Source organism: Thermobia domestica, chromosome 7 (genome assembly GCF_964235325.1).
Source record: "Thermobia domestica chromosome 7, izTheDome1.hap1.1, whole genome shotgun sequence".
In the NCBI taxonomy this organism is placed as follows: domain Eukaryota; kingdom Metazoa; phylum Arthropoda; class Insecta; order Zygentoma; family Lepismatidae; genus Thermobia; species Thermobia domestica.
Genome location: NC_137460.1, coordinates 241,940,376 through 241,962,926, shown reverse-complemented (window position 1 = coordinate 241,962,926; position 22,551 = coordinate 241,940,376). Strand labels below are relative to the sequence as shown.

The 22,551-nt window shown below is 37.7% G+C and overlaps 1 protein-coding gene across 3 annotated transcripts in view; it reads right to left on the bottom strand.

Annotated features, from left to right (window-relative positions):
• LOC145690789 (trehalase-like) overlaps positions 1–22,551 on the bottom strand; it is an 89,066-nt gene that overhangs the window by 22,992 nt on the left and 43,523 nt on the right. For all 3 annotated transcript variants that reach the window (XM_081766065.1, XM_081766063.1, XM_081766062.1), the window contains exons 3-4: positions 12,560–12,693; positions 1,932–2,485 (exon numbers count right to left, since the gene is read on the bottom strand). In XM_081766065.1, coding sequence (XP_081622191.1) covers positions 1,932–2,485; positions 12,560–12,693 — 688 coding nt within the window. The remainder of the gene's footprint in view (positions 1–1,931; positions 2,486–12,559; positions 12,694–22,551) is intronic.

The window sequence follows — 22,551 nt, the reverse complement described above, 5'->3', positions numbered from 1 at the left end:
AGAATCGAGGGACCTTAAACTGAATATTTCATTTTATTTCACCAAGCCCAAGGACATCGATACAAGAACAAGATAAAGATTGGATATGCAAGACGAATTGCATAGTAATCTTGCTCTTGGCCTTGTTTTGGTTATCACCAAGTAGCGATGAGCGTATTTTCTTGCTTTCCGTATAGTATGAAAGACCATAATCAGAATCACACTTGGTCTTCATTTGTACCGTTGAGGCGAGCATTCTTGGCTCTTGTATAGCATGAAAGACCACCAAGACTACGAAATGCAGGACCAAGACTTGACTGCAAGACAAAGAATAAGACGCAGTATTGATGACCAAGACCCAGGGAGCGAATTGTTTGAATTTCATTTGTGGGGCTGAAAGTGATGAAATAAAATTAGTACTTTATAATTAATTATCATACTGTATTTTTAAATTTTAAATTACAAAATTCATATTATGTATCTTCTTACGTGCAACTATATATACTGTAAAATACGTTTTAATTACCGAGAAAGAAAAATCAAAGTGGCACGGGTCCCGGAATCATAAGAACCTATTTTGGAATGAAAGTTGAAGGATTGGAAAAAATCACATGTGTTCTCCTGTTTCCTCAACCCTTATCATTGTAGTTAAACGATTTCCTTTTGTCTCCGCCAAGAGACTCTTGCTACTGCCTTCTGAGAAGACCCCCTGCCGTCCTAGCAGGTGAGAACACTGACCTTGAAGAAAAATTTCGTCACGTAGAACTAAAGCAAGAAAAAATAAATAAATTTCTCCCACGTCGGACATTGGTATCAGTTATAAAAAGAAATAACCAAACCTCAAAAGTGCCAAATATTCATTAAGATGCATATACAAATCTCCCGCTTGATCTAGCTAGTGGTCAACGTGTAAGACTTTGGTATACGTGGTCCGGGTTTAATTCCCAATGGGAGTGCATTTTGGCGTTCACCCAGTGTCGTGACCATAGTGCTCTCAAACGGGTCGGGTTGTCGGGTCAGCTCAGGTCGGGTTATTCGGGTCGGGTTGTCGGGTCAGGTCAATCAGGTCGGATCACGGTTCGGGTCAGTCGGGTCGGTCTTCAACCCGACCCGACCCGACCCGTTGAGAGCACTAGTTCCTAGCATTCAGTAAACGAATCACATATCTAATTTCACGAGTGGCGGGATTTTTGATCAACGCTACCATTATAAACAATCACTACGAACGACACACAACACAGAGCGATCTCAAAATGACGTCATTTCGTTCTGCTTGGATCAGAGTAACTAGTGCGCATGAGCGGAGAAAAATAGAAACGGAACTTATTTTACGAAGTTCCTATCGTATGTGTGTGTGTTTATGTCGGGTATAACAAACGGTTCTGCGAGCTCGAAATATTTTAACAACCGGTTCTATTGAACCGGTGCAAACCGAATGAATTGCACCACTGAGTGTAGCCAAACCCAAACTATCAGTTAAGTCAGTATGATGTGCAGAAAATAGGAAAACATGATTTAGGGGCCGTTCAAAAATTTTGTGACCCCTGATCCAAAAACTAATTATTGGCCAAGATCGTAATCTTTTGACCCATTTTTTAAAATCATTCCTAAACATCTTGTTTAAATACGTATTAATATTAGAATCCGTTAAAATGGTTTCTCGTAGAATAGAAAAATGTTTCTGTATTATGACCTTAAAGCTAAGCGAGACGATGATGAAGGCAAATAAATTATGATGGAAGAATTGGTGGAATGAAAATGTGGAAGGAAATGGGAGAATCTGGAGAAAAGCCCACAGACACGATGTTGTCCACCACAGACTTACTTGACCAGCGATACGCACAAGAGATAAACGCTCTATCACAGATGCATCGTGCCCCCCCCTCCAAGCCGTAAAATACAAGACTAGGCATATGAAAACTGGAAGAAATGTTAAGGAACGTTTTGCTTACCTTTTCGTACATCTCACCCGTTTGCACGTAAGCAGCATAATTGGAGTTGGCCCACTTCTGTGCTAAACTCAACGCCAGACTCTGTGCCTCCGGAACCCCGGTGTTCTCAAGGCCTGTAATGACAATGTCCTGTAATGGCGCCCAAGCCTCAGGAAAGTCCCACTGCTGAGTTGTGTTAAGCAAACTGGTAGGAATCCCACCTGGAAAATCCAATGCTGAACTCCTTTTTAAGTAGGCTACAACTTTGCTAACAATCTCCTCTTTGTTGCTCTCATTATAGGCAAATGCCCACAGTGGAGCTATGTTTGTCGGATAGAAGTATTTTCGTGGTTTGTTATTGATAGTATCGTAGTCGAACCAGCATCCTTCTTCGTCATCCCAGAGAACGCCTTCAATGGAGTTCAAGAAGTCTTGTGCTATTGCATCGTATTCAGATGACTGTTTTTGTAATCCTAATCGCTGGAAGAAGTCGGACAATAGCCTAGCGTTCAAATAGAGAAGGGCGTTCAGTTCCACAGGGATTATGTATCTCGTCTTCAAGTCCGTTAGGTTTCCTGAAAGACAAATTTAGAAAGCATTATAGACCAAGACAGTCATCCGAATATTCACATTTCTTTGTTTTATGTAAATTATTGAAATACAAACGTCAGTAATCATAAAATGACTATCACCATTTCATATTTTTGGCGCGAGGAATCCGGGTTTGTTTCCCGGCGGATGTCATGTGGTTCGAATCCCACACGTTAAGCTGTAGATGCACGTCTCATATAGCCTCGCTGCTGAAAGAGACCTTAAGCTCAAATCAAATCAAAAAACTTAAGCTTTTAGGAAAATAGTGATAATAATAATTTAATGCTATATGCAATGAAATTTCTTCGAGACGTTCCAAACATTTCCACTGATTGTTTATTAATAAACAAATCATTACTACTGACTCTGTAAATATTCCAATTTACGAGGGCCAAGTATTTTTGTGGTGGGGAAGATCGTGTCCGTGGGTTTTCTCGAATTACTCTCGTTTCCTCCCACTTTCGCATTCCACCAATTCTTCCATCATCATTCACTTGTCTTAATCATCCGTCTACCTTAGCCTAAAAGGACATAATCGTGGCACGTTAAACTGAAATATTTCATTTTTAAATTGCAATTTGACCAAAATATCAGCAAATTTTACAAATCCAAAAGAATTCTCCTACATAATTTAGAATTTGTTTCATAAAATAGGTATAACTTTGAAAACATTTATTGAAATATATTTTAAATTAAGGGGATCTGATACCTCTTCGCTTAGGTTTCTAACTCTCCATTTGATAACATGTAAAATTTAATATGGTAATTTCTAACAAAGTATTGCAGGTAATGACTTGAAATTTTTAATACAAATACACAAGACACATATAAATCCAACCACGGTCTCTAATTTACGTTACATGCGTTAGATTAATTGCAATATATTCTTCAGTAAGTTTGGCAACAGAGAATAAAAAGTATGCTGCAGAGGGGAGAGGGCTTACCATCTGTTTGCTTGTTAGCTGCTTTCAAAAGGACGCTCTTACCAGAAAAATCACGCTGTGATTCTCACTTCTCAGTTGTTAGAATGGTCTGGATCTTTCTTCCTTTCACGGTTTGTTTGTTTCTTCCACCTCCTGCAGTCACAAGAAGACAACTTGTTTCGGAAAGCATTTTGAATTAGTAGCAAAACGCAAAACTGAATGACACCAACGACGGATTAAAGGGAGGGGCGGTCACTCCCTCCGAGAACATTTGAATATTTTGAATAATCGGAGTAAGAAACTAGAAATTGCGTAATCTAATAAGAAAAGTTTGTTGAAGTATACAGATCAAGACGCATTTCAAGTGTTACAGTATTGTACTCTCCTCCCCTCCTCTCCCCTCCCAATTCCCTTCTGAAGAAGTTCTCTTTGTTTCTCTGTTCCATATTAGGATTACACTTACACTTTCACTATCCAGTATTGATTTTGACCATGCCATCTGCACAGCAAGGCGAGTAAGGTTTACGAGTCCTTCCTGCCCCCATTTTTAAAAATTGCTAATTATAAAAAAACTTTTATCGAAAACAATTCATCTCAACGATAAAGACTTATATGCAATCTTAAAATAAACTCGCCACCTGTCGCGTATGCTAGCGATCTAATATATACGAATAGATGAAAAGTTAGTTTGAAGCCTTATGTATTGTTTTTCTGTAAATAAGTCCGAATTCATATTTGTTTCTGTTGTTGCATCGACAAAAGTGAATGCCAAATCGTTTTAGGCTCGTTGGTCTTTGCGAGGTCCCTGAAGATGCAAGGCCGTGTGCAGTCGCCCACCACTAGAAACGCCTCTATACTAGAGGTCTGCACGTGCTCGGGCCTACAAAGCATGCATCACTTCGGGCCCAGGAGGGTTCGGGCAGTAGCGTCATTTCAAATTTGGCTTGGGGGGGCAAGACCCCTTGATATATACGTATATAAAATTTCGCGTTTTTCACTGACTTACTACTATTCTATTGATAAAATATATATAAATCTCAAACTCAGAGGGGCAAATGCCCCTCCCTGTCCCCTAAATGACGCCCCTGGGTTCGGGCTGTGAATTTTTAAATATACAACCATATTTCTCGGACTTTTTCTGGCCTAACTTTGTAAATATTGTGTAAAACGATGTAAATTGCACCTTTCTTTCTGGAGGACTTTTAAAACACAACTGCAAAATCAAACCTCGAATTGCCGTAAATAAAAATACAATTTTGAATTAATAATTTTCTGTAATTCGGACTTATTTCGGGCTCATTTAATTATCACAGAGCTCAGTCCAGGCTCGGGCCTAAATACTAAGACATATTTCGGACTGGGGTCGGGCCTCACATTGTAAATTCACGGGCCGGGCCCGGGCTGAAAATTCCGGCCCGTGCAGACCTCTGCTCTGCACCCGCACACATTCCTTCCTAGTCCAGAAAATCTCCTCCCCTCCGCATCGTCAATAATGGTAAAGTTCCTCGTATATTTACTTATTATTGTAAGAGAAGTTCAAACCAGAACTCTAAAATTTGTTCGTTCTCTGGGGTAATGTGAGTAATGCAAATTAAGAAAGATATGCGTAATATACACATGTCAGAAAAACTTGATATCAATTTGAATAGACCTTGTACGTAATGTTTATTTTAGAAATAATAAACTTATGCAAATATATGGAGACATCTGAAATTTAATGTAAAATAGTGGCGAATGAGCCAGAAGGGACGTGCACTATTCAGTTAGTCAAAGAACTCGTAGCTTGAAAACTACTACTTAAACCAATATTGAATTAGACAAATTTGTAAAAAGTAAGATAACCATAGTTGGAAATAGTGTGTGTATTTTTTTAGGAGGAAACCCAGAAGTAAGGGAAGTTCCTCTAAGAGCGCGCGGCCTCTAAGAGTACGCTCAACAATTTGCCAGATCTGGCAACGCTGTACGATGTTTGTTTGTATTCCTGCAGAAGCGTCGTTGTATGAAAGGTAGTTGTACGCAAGTTGTCTGCTGCCAGCATCTGTGCCCTACGTTTTGTTAGTAAGTAAATATTTTTGACACTTCCAGTGTAATAATTGAGTTCCCACTAATTAGTGTGTGTAGTTGAATACAGATATATTCTGTTTCTAAACTTGGTATCAAATATTAGGTGTCACAATCAAGTTTGGGCATAAGGCAGATAATACCATCATATCTGGAAATTACTGCACACTTGCGATAGATTTGTAAAATGAGTGCGATTCCTCTAAGAGTACGCATTTTCTTTCCTTCAAGAGTACGCGCGCACTCTTGGGGACCGATGATGCCGTACTTTTGGAGGACTGTGTAGACAATTGAATTTGACTATCAGAGAAGAACACCTTGTCAGATTCTTTTCCAATTCTGACACTGCGGGGTTACTTTGAGGCAAAATGAATAGATTTCTCTAATATGAACAATAGCAGTGTGCATCACTGTTGATTCACATAGCCCGAGAATGTAGGTAGGCCTAGGTATGATGTGAGTCGCTGGCTATTTACATGGCTCACTGAAGTAATACTAATGTGAAATCACCAATGATTTACATTATAGCAATGTGAAATTACGCTATTCCTGAAGTGTTTAGTTTGAAAGCAGTGTAAATTATATTTTGGTATAATTTGGCAGTTTTCAATTTTATTTTGTAATTGTAATTGTAATTGCAGTTTTCAATTTTATTTTGTAATCTAGGCCTAGGTTAATTGTCTTTTGGTTTCCCTCATTATCAAGAATTTGAATACTTTTGATGTTACACTTATATTTGTAACATAATTTATATCAATTTCTCGCAATACCAAAAACCTTTGTACCTCTTTTCGTATTTCTGCCATAATTTTCTTTGAATTGTGTAATATCATCTTCGTTTGCTGCCTTGTAATAGTATTATTCTCACATAGCAAATGCGTACTCTTGGAGGACACATTGCGTACTCTTAGAGGCATAGTCCTTCAAGAGTGCGCAAATGCATTGTTTTATAACAATGCGTCTATTGTTGTAACTATTGCGTCACTGTCTTTATATTTGCCTCCAATTTTGACCTTAAGGAATGAATAAAGATTTGTGATAGAAATTATCACTCTGGGTGGTTTCCCTCTTCTTCGTTATGTGTTTAAAGACTAAGTGCGTACTCTTTGGGGAACTTCCCTTACATTCTCGATAAAATAATAATAATAATAATAATAATAATAATAATAATAATAATAATAATAATAATAATAATAATAATAATAATAATAATAATAATAATCAGTGGCGTATTTAGGGGGGCTTCCGGGCTTAAGCCCCTCTGAAATCTTACTTACTATAGTAAAGTATATGAAATATCTTGCAGAATTTTCACATTTTCAGGCAAAGCCCACCAAAATTTAGCAAAGCCCCCCGAAACAAAATCGTAAATACGCCACTAATAATAATAATAATAATAATAATAATAATAATAATCTTCCTCACTTCAATCATAGGTTGATGGGCAAGAAGGAAATTTTAAAACTTTTCTCTCCCCTGGGAGAGCTGTTTTATAATTTGATAAGGTCTCTTCTTCGTTACTGCATCTATCCTTGGTCGGGCCGCGGTGGCTCAGTGGTAGAGCGTTCACCTCTAATGCATGGCGTTCTTATTTCGATCTCAGCTCGCACCAAGTGAACTTTGTGGAGGACAAACACCATGTGTGGGGGTTTTCTCGGGGTTCTCCCGTTTCCTTCCACTTTCTGCATTCCACCATTTCCTTCATTTCTCAACATTACTAGCTCCTTTAACCTACCAGGCATAACTGTGGGACGTAAAACTTATAGATTTTTCTATCCTTTGTCTTCCACTTCCTGGTTTTTCTTCTGCCTTTTCCTCGATCCACACGGTGTCCTCACAACGAAATACCTCACTACTGTCAAACAACATTTGTACTGTGTATATATTTATATTAATTACATAGACTGTCATGTCTTTTAATCATATGGCTACCCAGCTTGCCTCACGACGATGGCCAGACGCCAATAATTTGAGTATTCTAGCAGGGAATCAAACTTATAACCAGGCGATCAGGAGTCGAACGCTCTAAGCATTATACTATGAAACCCATTGAATGACTATAAGGTTTAAATTCAAATGATTCTACAACAATTATCAACGAAATATTTCACTACATTTCTAACACTAACGACATATATACTGTTGATACATTTATATTAATTACTTTATGAAAACGAAAGTATATATCTAAAATTAAAACGATCCTACAAAAAGCATTTTTTCCCAACAAAATACCTTACTATTGTCAAACAACGTTTATACTCTGTGTACACATTTATATTAATTACATTATAGAAAAGAATAGAATGATTATATGCTTGAAGTTAACTCATCCAAAAAGCAATTATCAATAAAATATCGTAATATTGTACACTGATTACATGTACTGTACACTTTGTATATTACCAATACACTAATGTCTGAAAATTGAATAAAAATATTGTATGTATGAAATTATTACATTGACCCCACAAAACCAATTTTTGCTAAGTCTAATACCATCTTTCAAAGACATTACTTTTAGTTTTATTACAAAGTAGAGCATTTATAGCATCTTATACGAGAACAATATAGAACTTCTTATTATGATAAAGTACATTTAACACAAATACTTTATTTAGATACAATATTTTTGTTCGTTCCAAATTTTTAATACAAACTACTGCTGCTGTTGTCTTTTTACATTTACTGTCTTCGAGTTTATTTTGTTTGTCGAATCTGACACTGAGGTTCACGACGGAGAGGAAGTGACTGTTCCAACCGAGAATCAACAATTCCAGGGAGTATGACTGCTATTTCTATAGACAGCCGACAAAAGGGCAAAGCTGCCCAAAACAAGTTTTTGAAAAAAGGGGAAAAAAAGAAAGAAAATTAGAAAGAAAGGATCAGAGGCTTCATTGGGTTTAGCCTGAAGCGCTCATAAATCACTACCACGTGTCGCGAAGACTAGTAGGGCTAGAGGTTCCGAGGGCTCTCAATTCCTTCAAAAAGATCTATCCATATACTATATACAGTTGCCAAACTTACTGAAGAATATATTACAATTAATCTAACGCATGTAACGTAAATTGGAGACCGTGGTTGGTTTTATATGGGTCTTGTGTATTTGTATTAAAAATTTCAAGTCATTACCTGCAATACTTTGTTAGAAATTACCATATTAAATTTTACATGTTATCAAATGGAGAGTTAGAAACCTAAGCGAAGAGGTATCAGATCTCCTTAAAGTTTAAGAGTTAATGATAATATTAGGTTATTATATCTCGTTAATCATACTATGCACAAGGGTCTTTTGAAAATTGTCAGGCCTGGCACTGTAATATCACGCCACTGGTAATAAGCCGTTCACAGCACATAGTGCCATCTATGGGTGAAATAATGTATCAGTTTCAACTGTCCAGCTGAGTCAGTTCATTGGAGGCAATTATTTGAGACATTCGCTGTGTGTTGAGCACGATTACTGCATGACAATGCTACAGTACACGCGGCTGTTGTTGTCAAGGTTACAGAGAAAGTCTATTCAAGACGATATTACACATGCACCCTACAGCCCAGATTTAGCACTGCAGCCTTGCCAGCAACAGCCATGAGGACTGAAACATTATCATGCAATATGCACTGCATGCACTGCACCTCAATGCACTGCTTTAGAAATGACCGAAATTGAATGCATACTTAAATTTACAAATTAATAAAATTACTCTATAAACGTGCGTGAAATGAGGCTAGTTAAACCTCTCACTATTACCTAGTCTTCGAATCAGTTTAAATTACACTGGTAATAAGTAGTATATATGCTAATGGGTATATAACCGAATGATTTTTACAGTCAATTAGTAAAGTTCAAATTGAATAAATAGCTTCAACAGTGTTGATATCTCTCGTCGTCGCGAATTCTCTGGAGGAATTTGAAGCTTAAAATATAGAAAACGATAATCATGTCTGTTGTAACTAAAAGTGTCTGAGAAAAAGACCCTAAGACGAATATTCGCACCCAAGAGGAACGAGAATGGCGGAAACTTCACAACGAGGAACTACATAATTTATACTGTTTGCCAAACATTGTTAGTCATCAAATATAGAAGGCTCAGATGAACAGGTCATGTAGCCAGGATGGAAGAAAGTAGGGACGTTTTCAGTTTTAACTGAAAGTCCAATCGGAAAACGACCATTAGGAAGACCTAGGCGCAGATCGGAAGACAACATTAAAATGGATCTCGCAGAAATAGGAATACGAAGCAGAAACTGGATCCAGTTGGCTAAGGACAGAAGCCAATTGAGAGCTTTTGTGAACGTGGCATTGAACCTCCGGGTTCCATAGGTCATAGAGTTGTTTAATTACGAGTGTTTATATAAATTATTTTCCACTTTTGGGATAGCTTGAATTCATTGTACTTACTAAAGTCCTTAAACTTAAGCTAATAGCTTTGTTTGTAAGACATATACTGGATGGCAAATTCGTTGTTTATTTTGCCTATAATAGTTTTGCCTCCCATAAGAATTTAAAGAATGCCATCAAAGAAAGAAAAAAAAACATGGAGGCCGCAAAGCCGAGGGTTTGGAGATGCCGGTTTTGCAGCCACTGCCGATGTGACATTCCTCTTGTAGAACTCTGCAGCCGCTGCTGGAAGAAGAAATCAATAGATTACAACTATGCTTCGATTTGAAGGGATTGTAAATATATTGACGCCTTCCATACACATGAAGAATATATTTTTTAATGATGAAGAAGATTGGTGAACGTTTAATTGTGACTGATAGGACCACAGGTTTCATACTGTGTTGGTTTATGCTGGAAAACTATTCCGGCGAGTATTCTGGAACTCACTCTGTCTCCATCGCAAAGTTAGTTCCGTTAGACAATCTAGGAACAAAAACTTTATTACAGATAAGTACAGACTTTTGGCCTTGGAAATTTTAATTGTTGGAAAATTGTCCATAAGAATTTAATGAGGAATTCGGTGGTCAATTGCAATAATCAACAACGTTTTTGTCACATTGCTGAAAATAGGTGCGAGTGTCAATTTTGCATCCTTTGGATAGGTCAATTTTTTCTATCAATCTACATTTTATAGTAATTATTAAAATCAGTTTCATACTAGGATTTAAAAAAAATGAGAATCGGGCAATTTCACTTGTCTGTTTCTAGTGCCAGAATTATCGTAGTTTAGTATATAATAAAAATCTTCAACAAAAATTCATTTCGTCTTCTTCTTCTTCTTCTTCTTCTTATTATTATTATTATTATTATTATTATTATTATTATTATTATTATTATTATTATTATTATTATTAATAATAAATAATAATAATAATAATAATAATAATAATAATAATAATAATAATAATAATAATAATAATAATAATATGGCCTCCGTCACTACTAAAGAAAAGTACCAACGGATTTTTAAATTAACTTTTAAAAATACTTTGTTTTATGGACAACAAGTCTAGAAAGTTTCGTAAACATCGAATGAATTAGAACAAATTATTCGTTTTGAAATATTATAACTCACGTGGAAACACTCGGAAGTGGCATTTCATCTCAGAAAGTGTATCTGCTTCCAATAGAAGAGCTTCATGTCATGTCATATTTTGTTACGAAGTTTCTGTCTCGTTTCGTCTCATGGGCAATGTTATCCGTACCTAGTTGCTAGACCAGGTCACATACATCTGAGTCAGAGATAGATGGGGCCAGTGGGTCGTGGCTCAACAGGACGTGACTCACTGCAACCCACCACCCACCATGACCAACTCTGACCCTCCGATCCACTCTGCTCCGTGCATTGTAGACAGCATCTTTTGAAAACTAACGTACGTGACAAACATCTTAGCATTTCAGCTAAACGAATAAAACACAAGCTCTGACGCGACGTTGCCGAGTAGTAAAGGGGTGTGACTATGGCTAAGCAGACGAATTTCAGCGCGACCAGGTAGCAGGGGACAGACGTGTATGTGTACAAAATAAACATGGCAATACCGCTGACCCCTCATTTGCTAGCAGCATTTAAAGGGAACTTGGAGCGCCGCCTTCAAATGCTAAGATGTTTGTCACGCCGTTTAGTGAATTTGTCTACGTTTTACGTTCAAGGCCTTCATTGTTCTTCCTTTTTCATTTGTTTCTATTTACTTACCTGAGATGAGTAGCCTATATCTAAGTGAAAAAAAAAACTCCAGGCACTTTTGAATATTTATATTTGTAATTGTAATAGTAGCAATAGGACTTACTACTTGGCTTTCGAGACAGTCGAATTTTACCCTCCTTCTTTTCCCTTTACGTTGGCCTACTTTACCTTGATTTGAGACTTCCAAATTTCATCCCATTTTCCACTGAAAAGTATTTGTAATTCAACAAAGAAAGAATTATATAATTATGATAATTAAATTGAAATTCATCGTAATATGACCCATTAACAAACACTTTACAATTTTATGTCGTAGAAGTCAGATCTACTAGTATTATAACAGAGCAGTGCTTGAACGATTGACCGAAGAAATTCAAACTCCGATTAGTGATAATTTCACAGCCTAGGTTTATTACAAGTATAAACTCTTTAGTCAGTGCAAAGGAGGGTGTAAATCATGGGTCAGAGTTGTGGGTCGGAGTGAATCACAGTAGATCGTGGTGTGCGGTGGATCAGAGTGAATCACTGCGTGTGGTGAGTCTCGGTGGGTCATGGGTCAGAGTGGATCAGGATGGGCCAAGTCACGGTTGGTGGTGGGTCAGTGGGTCAAGTTTTCAATGACCCATGTCATCTCTGATCTGAGTACAGGACATTCTAATTTTTATGTGCCATGATTATGTCCTTTAGGCTAAGGAAGACTGATGATTAATTAACGAGAGTGATAATGAAGGAATTGATAGAATGAGAACGTAGAAGGAAACGACAAATCCTAAGAAAACCCATAAACACGATATTGTCCACCATAATCTCACTTGGCCTTGGTTAATTTAAGGACCCCATACACCAGAGATAAACAATCTACCACTGAAGCATTGTGATATGCACTACATTCAAGAAACGCAAAAAAGTATAGAATATATAGAGAAACGACAACATGTTTAGTGCTTACCTTCTCTCTGTCCATCTTTGATAAACCATTTGGAAGAGTAATCAATCCCAGATTCAGCCCCTGTTTTCAATTCCATGTAAAGAGATTCACGCTCCTCTTCAGTCTCGAACACTCCAGCTGTTATGTAGTCTTCCCTTTGAGTAATAATAATAATAATAATAATAATAATAATAATAATAATAATAATAATAATAATAATAATAATAATAATAATAATAATAATAATAATAAAGGACCGGATTTTAAGGTGCAAAAAAAAGGTGCTAATAGGATATCTTTATTAAGTGCTATAGTATACAGTTACGTGAACATTCTTTATTCATTACACCAGCAAATATTGTTAAAAACTTGGCTTTAAAGACTTGACATAAATTGCAAAATTGTTTCATTTATTCTCATAAACTTATTCAACATTCTTGTAATAAAATTGTGGTTAAAACCAACTCGCTTTTCTTTAAAAAGAAAACACTAATTTAGCAATATTGTGGCTTAAGAAACCGTTCCATACTACTGGGTTTTCGGACACTGGTTATACTTGGTTATGCACAACATTTCTATGGTTTCGAATGTTGATTTCTGTCGCTTTGAGTTCAGGTGATCCTTAAACATTGCTTGACATCAATGGAAACCAGTGGTGCATATCTTCTAAGCACATGGATAGGAAGTTCAGCTGACGTTGCAAAGGTTTCTACGTTCGGATTGCTTCGCAAATTCAGTCCTAATTTGTTCCTAGCAAATCCGTCAGATAGTATCTAAATTTATGGAATATTATGTGTAAACCAGATTGAAAATAAAACATATTGTTCTGTCCATTTAAAAAAAAAATACAAAGAAGGGTCAATAAAGATGCTGAAGGCTAAAACAAGTTTAGGAAAGGGGAAATTTTATTAATTTAGCGCAAAAGGTGCAACATTCACGAAAAAGGTGCAACAAAATGCCTTCATCTCAGTTCATTTTATGCCCGAAAATACATATTTTGAACTTTGGTTGTTTAACAACTATATTTTTAGAAAAAGGTACTGCACCTTAAAATCCGCTCACTAATAATAATAATAATAATAATAATAATAATAATAATAATAATAATAATAATAATAATAATAATAATAATAATAATAATAATAAAGAAATCAGTACATAAGGAAGATGTTTCCTAACTGATGTTTTAAAATAATCATAGCAAGAAATTTAAAATGCAACAAACAAAGTGGTACCGAAGCCAGGGCAGCGGTGGGAAAATCGCTTTCCTTTGACATTTAGGGACACACGCAACCTTTCTGCTTTTCTAACTTAAAAGTTAAAAATATATTTTCACTAGAGATTCTAGTTCAAGGTTTGTAAGACACAATCAAGTGGTGAATTTCCACACCTGCTCTTTCAAACTTTTTTTTTGTTTCAAAGATTAGAACGTCTTTAATTAAACTAAAATTTTGGCCGTCTAACTTACGCTCTGTGAGTTACGCAAGCAAAATGTTCATATGAAAAAAATCTTTCAGTTTTACGTCCCACGATTATGCTGGCTAGGCTAAAGGAGACGGTGATGACAAATTAATGCAATGGTGGAATGAATAAAATGGGAGGTAACGCAGGCCTGTAGCCAGCCGAAAAATGTAGGGAGGGCCCGGCTGAAGTTAAGGGGGACCGATCCAACTACATTGTAGTTCATAATCATGTTATAGTTCATTTACAAGCCTACCGTGAAAATTTTAGGGGAGCCGCCCCCTAACCTCCCCTGGATACGGAAGAATCTCGAGAAAATCCAGGAACACTATGTTTGTCCACCACAAAGTCTACTTAGCGCAGTCTGGGGTCGGACCAGGGACCTCACAAACCAGAGATAAACGCTCTACCACTGACGAGGAAACGGTCTTAAGTGTAAACAACCGATTTGGCTGGGGTCCGGATATGTGTTACGGGAGATCAAAGTAGGAGACACGTATTTTGGCGTTTGGGCCCATACGCAGAAATTTAAGAAATACGGGGCCCCAAAGTGGCCATACATGCTATAACAAGGAAGCGAATGACGTTACTTGTACACAACCGATTTGGCTGGGGTCCGGATATGTGTTACGGGAGATCAAAGTAGGAGACACGTATTTTGGCGTTTGGGCCCATACGCAGAAATTTCCGAAATACGGGGCCCCAAAGTGGCCATACATGCTATAACAAGGAAGCGAATGACGTTACTTGTACACAACCGATTTGGCTGGGGTCCGGATATGTGTTACGGGAGACCAAAGTAGGAGACACGTATTTTGGCGTTTGGGCCCATACGCAGAAATTTTCGAAATACGGGGCCTCAAAGTGGCCCTACATGCTATAACTAGGAAGCGAATGACGTTACTTGTATACAACCGATTTGGCTGGGGTCCGGATATGTGTTACGGGTGACCCAAATAGGGGACACGTATTTTGGCGTTTGAGCCCATACGCAGAAATTTCCGAAATACGAGGCCCCAAAGTGGTCCTACATGCTACAACTAGGAAGCGAATGACGTTATTTGTATACAACCGATTAGGCTGTGGTCCGGATATGTGTTACGGGAGACCAAAGTAGGAGACTCGTATTTTAGCGTTTGGGCCCATACGCAGAAATTTCCGAAATACGGGGTCCCAAAGTGGCCCTACATGCTATAACTAGAAAGCAAATGACGTTACTTGTATACAACCGATTTGGCTTGGGTCCGGATATGTGTTACGGGAGACTAAGGTAGAAGACACGTAATTTGGCGTTTGGGCCCATACGTAGAAATTTCCGAAATACGGGGCCCCAAAGTGCCCTACATGCCATAACAAGGAAGCGAATGACGTTACTTGTACACAACCGATTTGGCTGGGGTCCGGATATGTGTTACGGGAGACCAAAGTAGGAGACACGTATTTTGGCGTTTGAGCCCATACGCAGAAATTTCCGAAATACGGGGTCCCAAAGTGGCCCTACATGCTATAACTAGAAAGCAAATGACGTTACTTGTATACAACCGATTTGGCTTGGGTCCGGATATGTGTTACGGGAGACTAAGGTAGGAGACTCGTATTTTAGCGTTTGGGCCCATACGCAGAAATTTCCGAAATACGGTGTCCCAAAGTGGCCCTACATGCTATAACTAGAAAGCAAATGACGTTACTTGTATACAACCGATTTGGCTTGGGTTCGGATATGTGTTACGGGAGACTAAGGTAGGAGACACGTAATTTGGCGTTTGGGCCCATACGTAGAAATTTCCGAAATACGGGGCCCCAAAGTGCCCTACATGCCACAACTAGGAAGCGAATGGCGTTACTGGTGCAGAATGTTGGCCTGGGTTGGAATATGTTATAATATATCCAAAGGTATGAGACTTGTGTTTGTTGTTAAGTCCCACAAAAAGGAATGTCGAATGTACAGGGGCCGATATTGGTAGATTTTCAATAAGGCCATGAAGTTGGTGTATGTGGTACCCATGCAATTCTGAACAGATGTTCAGCTGGAACGAGCCGTCGAGGGGGATCTGCTGACAGCGAGACTATCAACGGAGCGAAAGAATGCTTGCGTTTTAAGCTTGTATTTCTATGGCTAGGATGTATGGAAACCGGGCGGTACACTTTTGTGCAAGAGAGTGAACATTAATATTTAATCGATACGGCGTGTGCTGTCAGGAAACAGGGCACAGTGGCGGAAGTAAAGCTTGCCGCCCTGTCAGGTTTTGTTGGAAGATAAACTACATGTCTTCGACTTGGGCCTATAATAGCCTTATCCGGATCTCAGCCAAACCGGTTGTGTACAAGTAACGTCATTCGCTTTCTAGTTATAGCATGTAGGGCCACTTTGGGGCCCCGTATTTTGGAAATTTCTGCGTATGAACCCAAACGACAAAATACCTGTCTCCTACTTTGGTCTCTCGTAACATATCCCGAGCCCAGCCAAATCGGTTGTGTACAAGTAACGTCATACGCCTCCTAGTTATAGCATGTAGGACCTCTTTGGGGCCCCGTATTTCGGAAGTTCTGCGTATGGGCCCAAACGACAAAATACGTGTCTCCTTCTTTGGTCTCCTGTAACATATATCCGGACCGAAGCCAAATCGGTTGTGTACAAGTAACGTCATTCGCTTCCTAGTTATGGCATGTAGTGCCAGTTTGGGGTCCCGTATTTCGAAAATTTCTGCGTATGGGCTCAAACGCCAAAATACGTGTCTCCTACTTTGGTCTCCTGTAACATATATCCGGACCGAAGCCAAATCGGTTGTGTACAAGTAACGTCATTCGCTTCCTAGTTATGGCATGTAGGGCCAATTTGGGCTTCCGTATTTTGAAAATTTCTGCGTATGGGCCCAAACGACAAAATACGTGTCTCCTTCTTTGGTCTCCTGTAACATATATCCGGACCGAAGGCAAATCAGTTGTGTACAAGTAACGTCATTTGCTTCCTAGTTATGACATGTAGTGCCAGTTTGGGGTCCCGTACTTCGAAAATTTCTGCGTATGGGCTCAAACGCCAAAATACGTGTATCCTACTTTGGTCTTCCGTAACACATATCCGGACCCCAGCCAAATCGGTTGTGTACAAGTAACGTCATTCGCTTCCTAGTTGTAGCATGTAGGACCACTTTGGGGCCCCGTATTTTGGAAGCTCTGCGTATGGGCCCAAACGCCAAAATATGTGTCTCCTACTTTGGTGTCCCGTAACACATATCCCAACCCCAGCCAAATCGGTTGTTTACACTTATGGGACGTTTACACTTAGTCGATTTGCGTTCGATTCAGTTGAATTGACGTCACTTTCAACTTAATCGACCGTGTAAATGGGACTTCAACTTAATCGCTTGTTGATCGAAGGCGACTAATCGACTGGCAACTGAATTAAATGACGTTCTATTTTCTGTGGTTGAAATAATTGAACACATCCATGAATGTGATTCGGCCTAGTTGCTTCGATTTAGTGTCAAATGCAGCGAGTCGATTTAGTCGTGCGACTAAATCGACTAAGTGTAAACGCCCCATTAGGACCGTTTCCTCGTGAGTCACCGTGGTCCCTGATATTCATGGGTTAACCATTACCAATTCATATCATTATCCCATCATGCGAATGTATAAAATGATCAATATTAGTATCAAATTCATAGTTTGGTCCATCAAGTTCATCAAGCACAACTTCAAGTCCAACACCTATCATCATTGGAGGTTTCAGTGTGTTAAAAATAACGTCCAAAATGACCGCTATTAGTATGAGTATTCGACGTTGCTGAGATGAATATTAACACTTTCGATGCCATTCAAGTCCAATTTTAGTCCTATTACCCTGGACGTAGTAATAGGGACCCCACTATATGCAGCCGAGTAGCAAAGATTTCTGTGACGTCATAGGTCAAAGGTCAATGACCTTGGCCCGGGGTCAATGACCTAGGGGTACATAGGACCACCCCTCTAAATTTTGGCAGGGGTACCATGGCTCACCCCCTAAATTTTGACAGGGATACATAGGACCACCCCCATTAAATTTTGAAAATTGCCAAGTCTAAAAATTTGGTGTGGTAGCCTAGGACCATAGTATGTACTTCTGTTAGTATTGTGGGTCTATGCCGTTCCCTTTCATGCGTAAAAAATTGCCAAAAATTCAAATTTCGGGGGTTTTTAACCTAATTTATCCCCTTTGATGAGGTGCTATTACCTTATATAGTTATATGGACGTATAAGGGGTCCATTCCCTTTCATAAGATATTGGTATATTGGTGCAGCCCTTTAAAAATTTGGGAGAAGTACCTTGGCCCACCCCTTAAATTTTGGAAATTGTCAAAATTAAACATTTGGTATCATAGTATTGGACCCTAATATGTATTATGATAAATTTGGGTGGTCCACCTCGTTCCCTTTTAGGGGTACAAAATTGCCAAAATATAAACGTAAGCAATACGTTGTACCACGTGTTTGGTTTTTGACCTAATTTATCTCCTTGGATGAGGTCCTATTACCTTATATGGTTATATGGTCGTGTATAGGGGGTCCATTACCTATCACAAGACATAGGTACATTTGTGAAATCCTTTAAATTTTTGGGAGGGGTACATTGGCCCACCCCTTCAATTTTGGAAATTGCTCAATTTAAACATTTGGTATCATAGTATAGGACCCTAATATGTATCATAATAAATTTGCGTGGTCCACCTCGTTCCCTTTAAGGGGTGCAAATTTGCCAAATTTTAGTATAACCATGTGTTTGGTTTTTTGCCCAAATTTTTCCGCTTTGATGAGGTCTTATTACCTTATATGGTTATATGGTTATGTATATTGGTCCATTTCCTATCATAAGACATGTGTATATTGATGCACCCCGGGGGGGTACCTTGGCCCACCCCTTTAATTTTGGAAATTGTCCAATTTAAACATTTGGTATTATAGTATAGAACCCTAATATAGATCACTATATTTTTGGGTGGTATTGATGCACCCCTTTAAATTTTTGGGAGGGGTAGCTTCGCCCACCCCTTCAAATTTGGAAATTTTCCAATTTAAGCATTCGGTATCATAGTACAGGGCCTCAACATGTATCCGGATAAATTTGGGTGGATGACCTAGTTCCCTTTCATGGGTAAAAAACTGCCAAAATATAAACATAAGCAAAATGAAATCTTTGAGTTTTACGCCCCATGTTATGCCGGTTAGGCTAAAGGAGACGGTGATGATGAGTAAGGAATGAAATGGTGGAATGAAGAAAGTGGGAGGAAACGGGAGAACCCCGAGAAAACCCACGCATACGGTGTTTGTCCACCACAAAGTTCACATGGCGGGGGCTGGGTAATAAACATAAGCAATATGTTGTACCATGTGTTTTGCTTTAGGCACAATTCATCCCCTTTCATCCCCTTTGACGAGGACCTATTACCTTATATAGTTATATAGTCATGTATAAGGGATTAATTTTCTATCATAAGACATGGGTACATTGATACACCCCTTTAAAAGTTTGGGAGGGGGTACCTTGGCTCATCCACTCAATTTTAGAAATTGTTTAATATAAGCATTTGGTATCATATTACAGGACTTCAATATGTACCACTATAAATTTGGATGGTCCACCTCGTTCCCTTTCACTGGTAAAGAACTACCAAAAAATCAAATTTCGGAGGTTATTGACCCATTTTTTTCATTTGATGAGGTCTTATTACCTTATATGATTATATGGGCATGTATAGGGGCCTATTTTATTTCTTAAGATATAGATACATTGGTGCATTCGTTGAAAAGTTGGAAGTAGTACATTGGCCTCTACCTTAAAATTTGGAAATTGCCAAATGTAAAGAATTAATATAGTACTATAGGACCCTAATATGTATTAGTATAAATTTGGGTGGTCCATTTGTTCCCTTTTATGGATAAAAAAATTAAAAATTCAAATTTTGGAGGTTATTGACCCCTTTGAGGCGGTTTTATTATCTTACATGAATACATGAAGGTGTTCAGGGTCTATTTTATTTCTTAAGATATAGGATCATCGATGCTTCCATCTTAAAATTTGACAGGTACAGTGACTCACCCTCAAAGTTACGAAATTGCCCAATTTGGTATAATAATATAGATTCTTATAAATTTCGTTTCCTTTCATGGGTAAAAAATTGTCCAAAATGTAAATTTCGGAAGTGATTATTTCCTTTGATAAGGATGAATGTATACAGAGGTTTATTACCATTATATTTTTATGTTCCTCTTTAAATTTAGTTGGAGTACATAGAATCATTCCTTAAATTTGGAAATTATCAAATAACAAGTCGGTGTCCCTCTTATGGCCAACTATTCAAATTTTAAAGGTTATTGACATATTTTATCTTTTTTGATACGCCTTTATCATTGAATGAGTACAGGATTTATTACTTTTTTTCATAAGACACAGGTGTATTTATGTACCAATCTTAAATTTTGGGAGGGGTACACTTCTTATTGTCAAATTAATAATTGGTAGTTCTTCTTAGAATTGGGTGGTATTTCATTCTTTGGGTAAAATTGACCTAATGAGATTAGGAGTCCAGGACATTGGTACATTGAAACTTTGTAGGATAATTTGAGAATTGTCAAAATGAAATTACGTCATTGGTTTTGATTATTCCCGCCAAATATAAACGTAAGCAACATGATGTATCATGTGATTGACCTTGATGAGGTAGTGTACACCTTGTCAAAATTCGTGGAAGTTATCAAATAACACGTTTCTAGACAATAGTTGGTTCTACTAAGATAAACAATTGACCTAATTGAGACCTAACTCAAAAATTTGAAAATCATCAGCCAATCAAATTGCACGAAAGATAGTGATCAACCAATCAGATTGCATGAAAGACAGTGTTCAACCAATCAAATTGCATCAACAGTAACTTTGCCAGTGTCAGATGACATCACCTTGTGATTAAATTTCAAAGTGTTGTAGCATGTATTGCCTTTCGTCTATGAGTCATAAAATTCAATAAGGTTACCTATCAGATTTCGGAAAATTCAATGTCATTCAACCACACCGATGATCTTAGACTATGAGTTTATCTAAAGTTCAAAGTATTGTTTCAAATTTCGCGCCTCATACTAAAATTTTGTTTATCACAATTCCCAAATTTAAAGAATACCTCTCTCGATATACCTAAGTCTTAGAATTAATCATATAATTACATGTAGTTAGGTCTCAATTAGGTCAATTGTTTATCTTAGTAGAACCAACTGTTGTCTAGAAACGTGTTATTTGATAACTTTCGCGAATTTTGACAAGGTGTACACTACCTCATCAAGGTCAATCACATGATACATCATGTTGCTTACGTTTATATTTGGCGGGAATAATCAAAACCAATGACGTAATTTCATTTTGACAATTCTCAAATTATCCTACAAAGTTTCAATGTACCAATGTCCTGGACTCCTAATCTCATTAGGTCAATTTTACCCAAAGAATGAAATACCACCCAATTCTAAGAAGAACTACCAATTATTAATTTGACAATAAGAAGTGTACCCCTCCCAAAATTTAAGATTGGTACATAAATACACCTGTGTCTTATGAAAAAAAGTAATAAATCCTGTACTCATTCAATGATAAAGGCGTATCAAAAAAGATAAAATATGTCAATAACCTTTAAAATTTGAATAGTTGGCTATAAGAAACACCAACTTGTTATTTGATAATTCGTCATTTTACCGGGGTATTTGCAAGCGATGAGTTGCCCTCACGGATTTCTCTTTCTCTGGCAATCATTGTAAATACAGATCTATCCAGAAAATTAGGAAGCCATTGGATTGAAATTTATATTGATAATCACGATGTTGGAGAATATTTTGACAGCTATGGACTTCCTCCTTATGTACCACAACATGTTGCATCCATAAAACTTCATTGTATGTACTATAAATATAATACCCAAATGCAGTCTTGGTTCATCCGTGTGTGGTTATTGTGCTTATTTTTATTTGTACTGTAAAGCCCAAGAAAAATCTGCGTGAAATTTAATACTTGTTCACAATAGTACCCACGGTTAATGATCGTAGACTACTACAATATACTTTCCAGGTAATTTTATCATATTTATCATTGAGAGTGTATTTGTTTTATCACAATCTATTTCTATACTAATCATCTTTTTTTCCTCGTTCTTTTTACAGAATTCACAATACGAAGCTTTGCAAACCGATGCTATGCTGCAAAACATGGAAACAAATCATCAGAATCAAAAAGAGGAGGAGGTCTAATGAAGAAACTCAGCTCAATATACAAATATTGTCAAAAGAAAGAAAAAGAAGAAACCAGAAAAATGAATAAAATACAATTTATGCCTATCTATGTGTTTTTATTGTTCATTGCATCAATGTGATACATACAACGTTATCAGATTCTCCTAAAGAACTGTGCGATATAAGACGAGAACCCTGGGCAAAGTTTCCACCTAATTCCTAGAGAACATTGACAAGGGACCCGTCGCGCATTAAAACCAAATCATCGATCATGTGACCGTACTAGCATTTGACACCCTAAGGGTCCT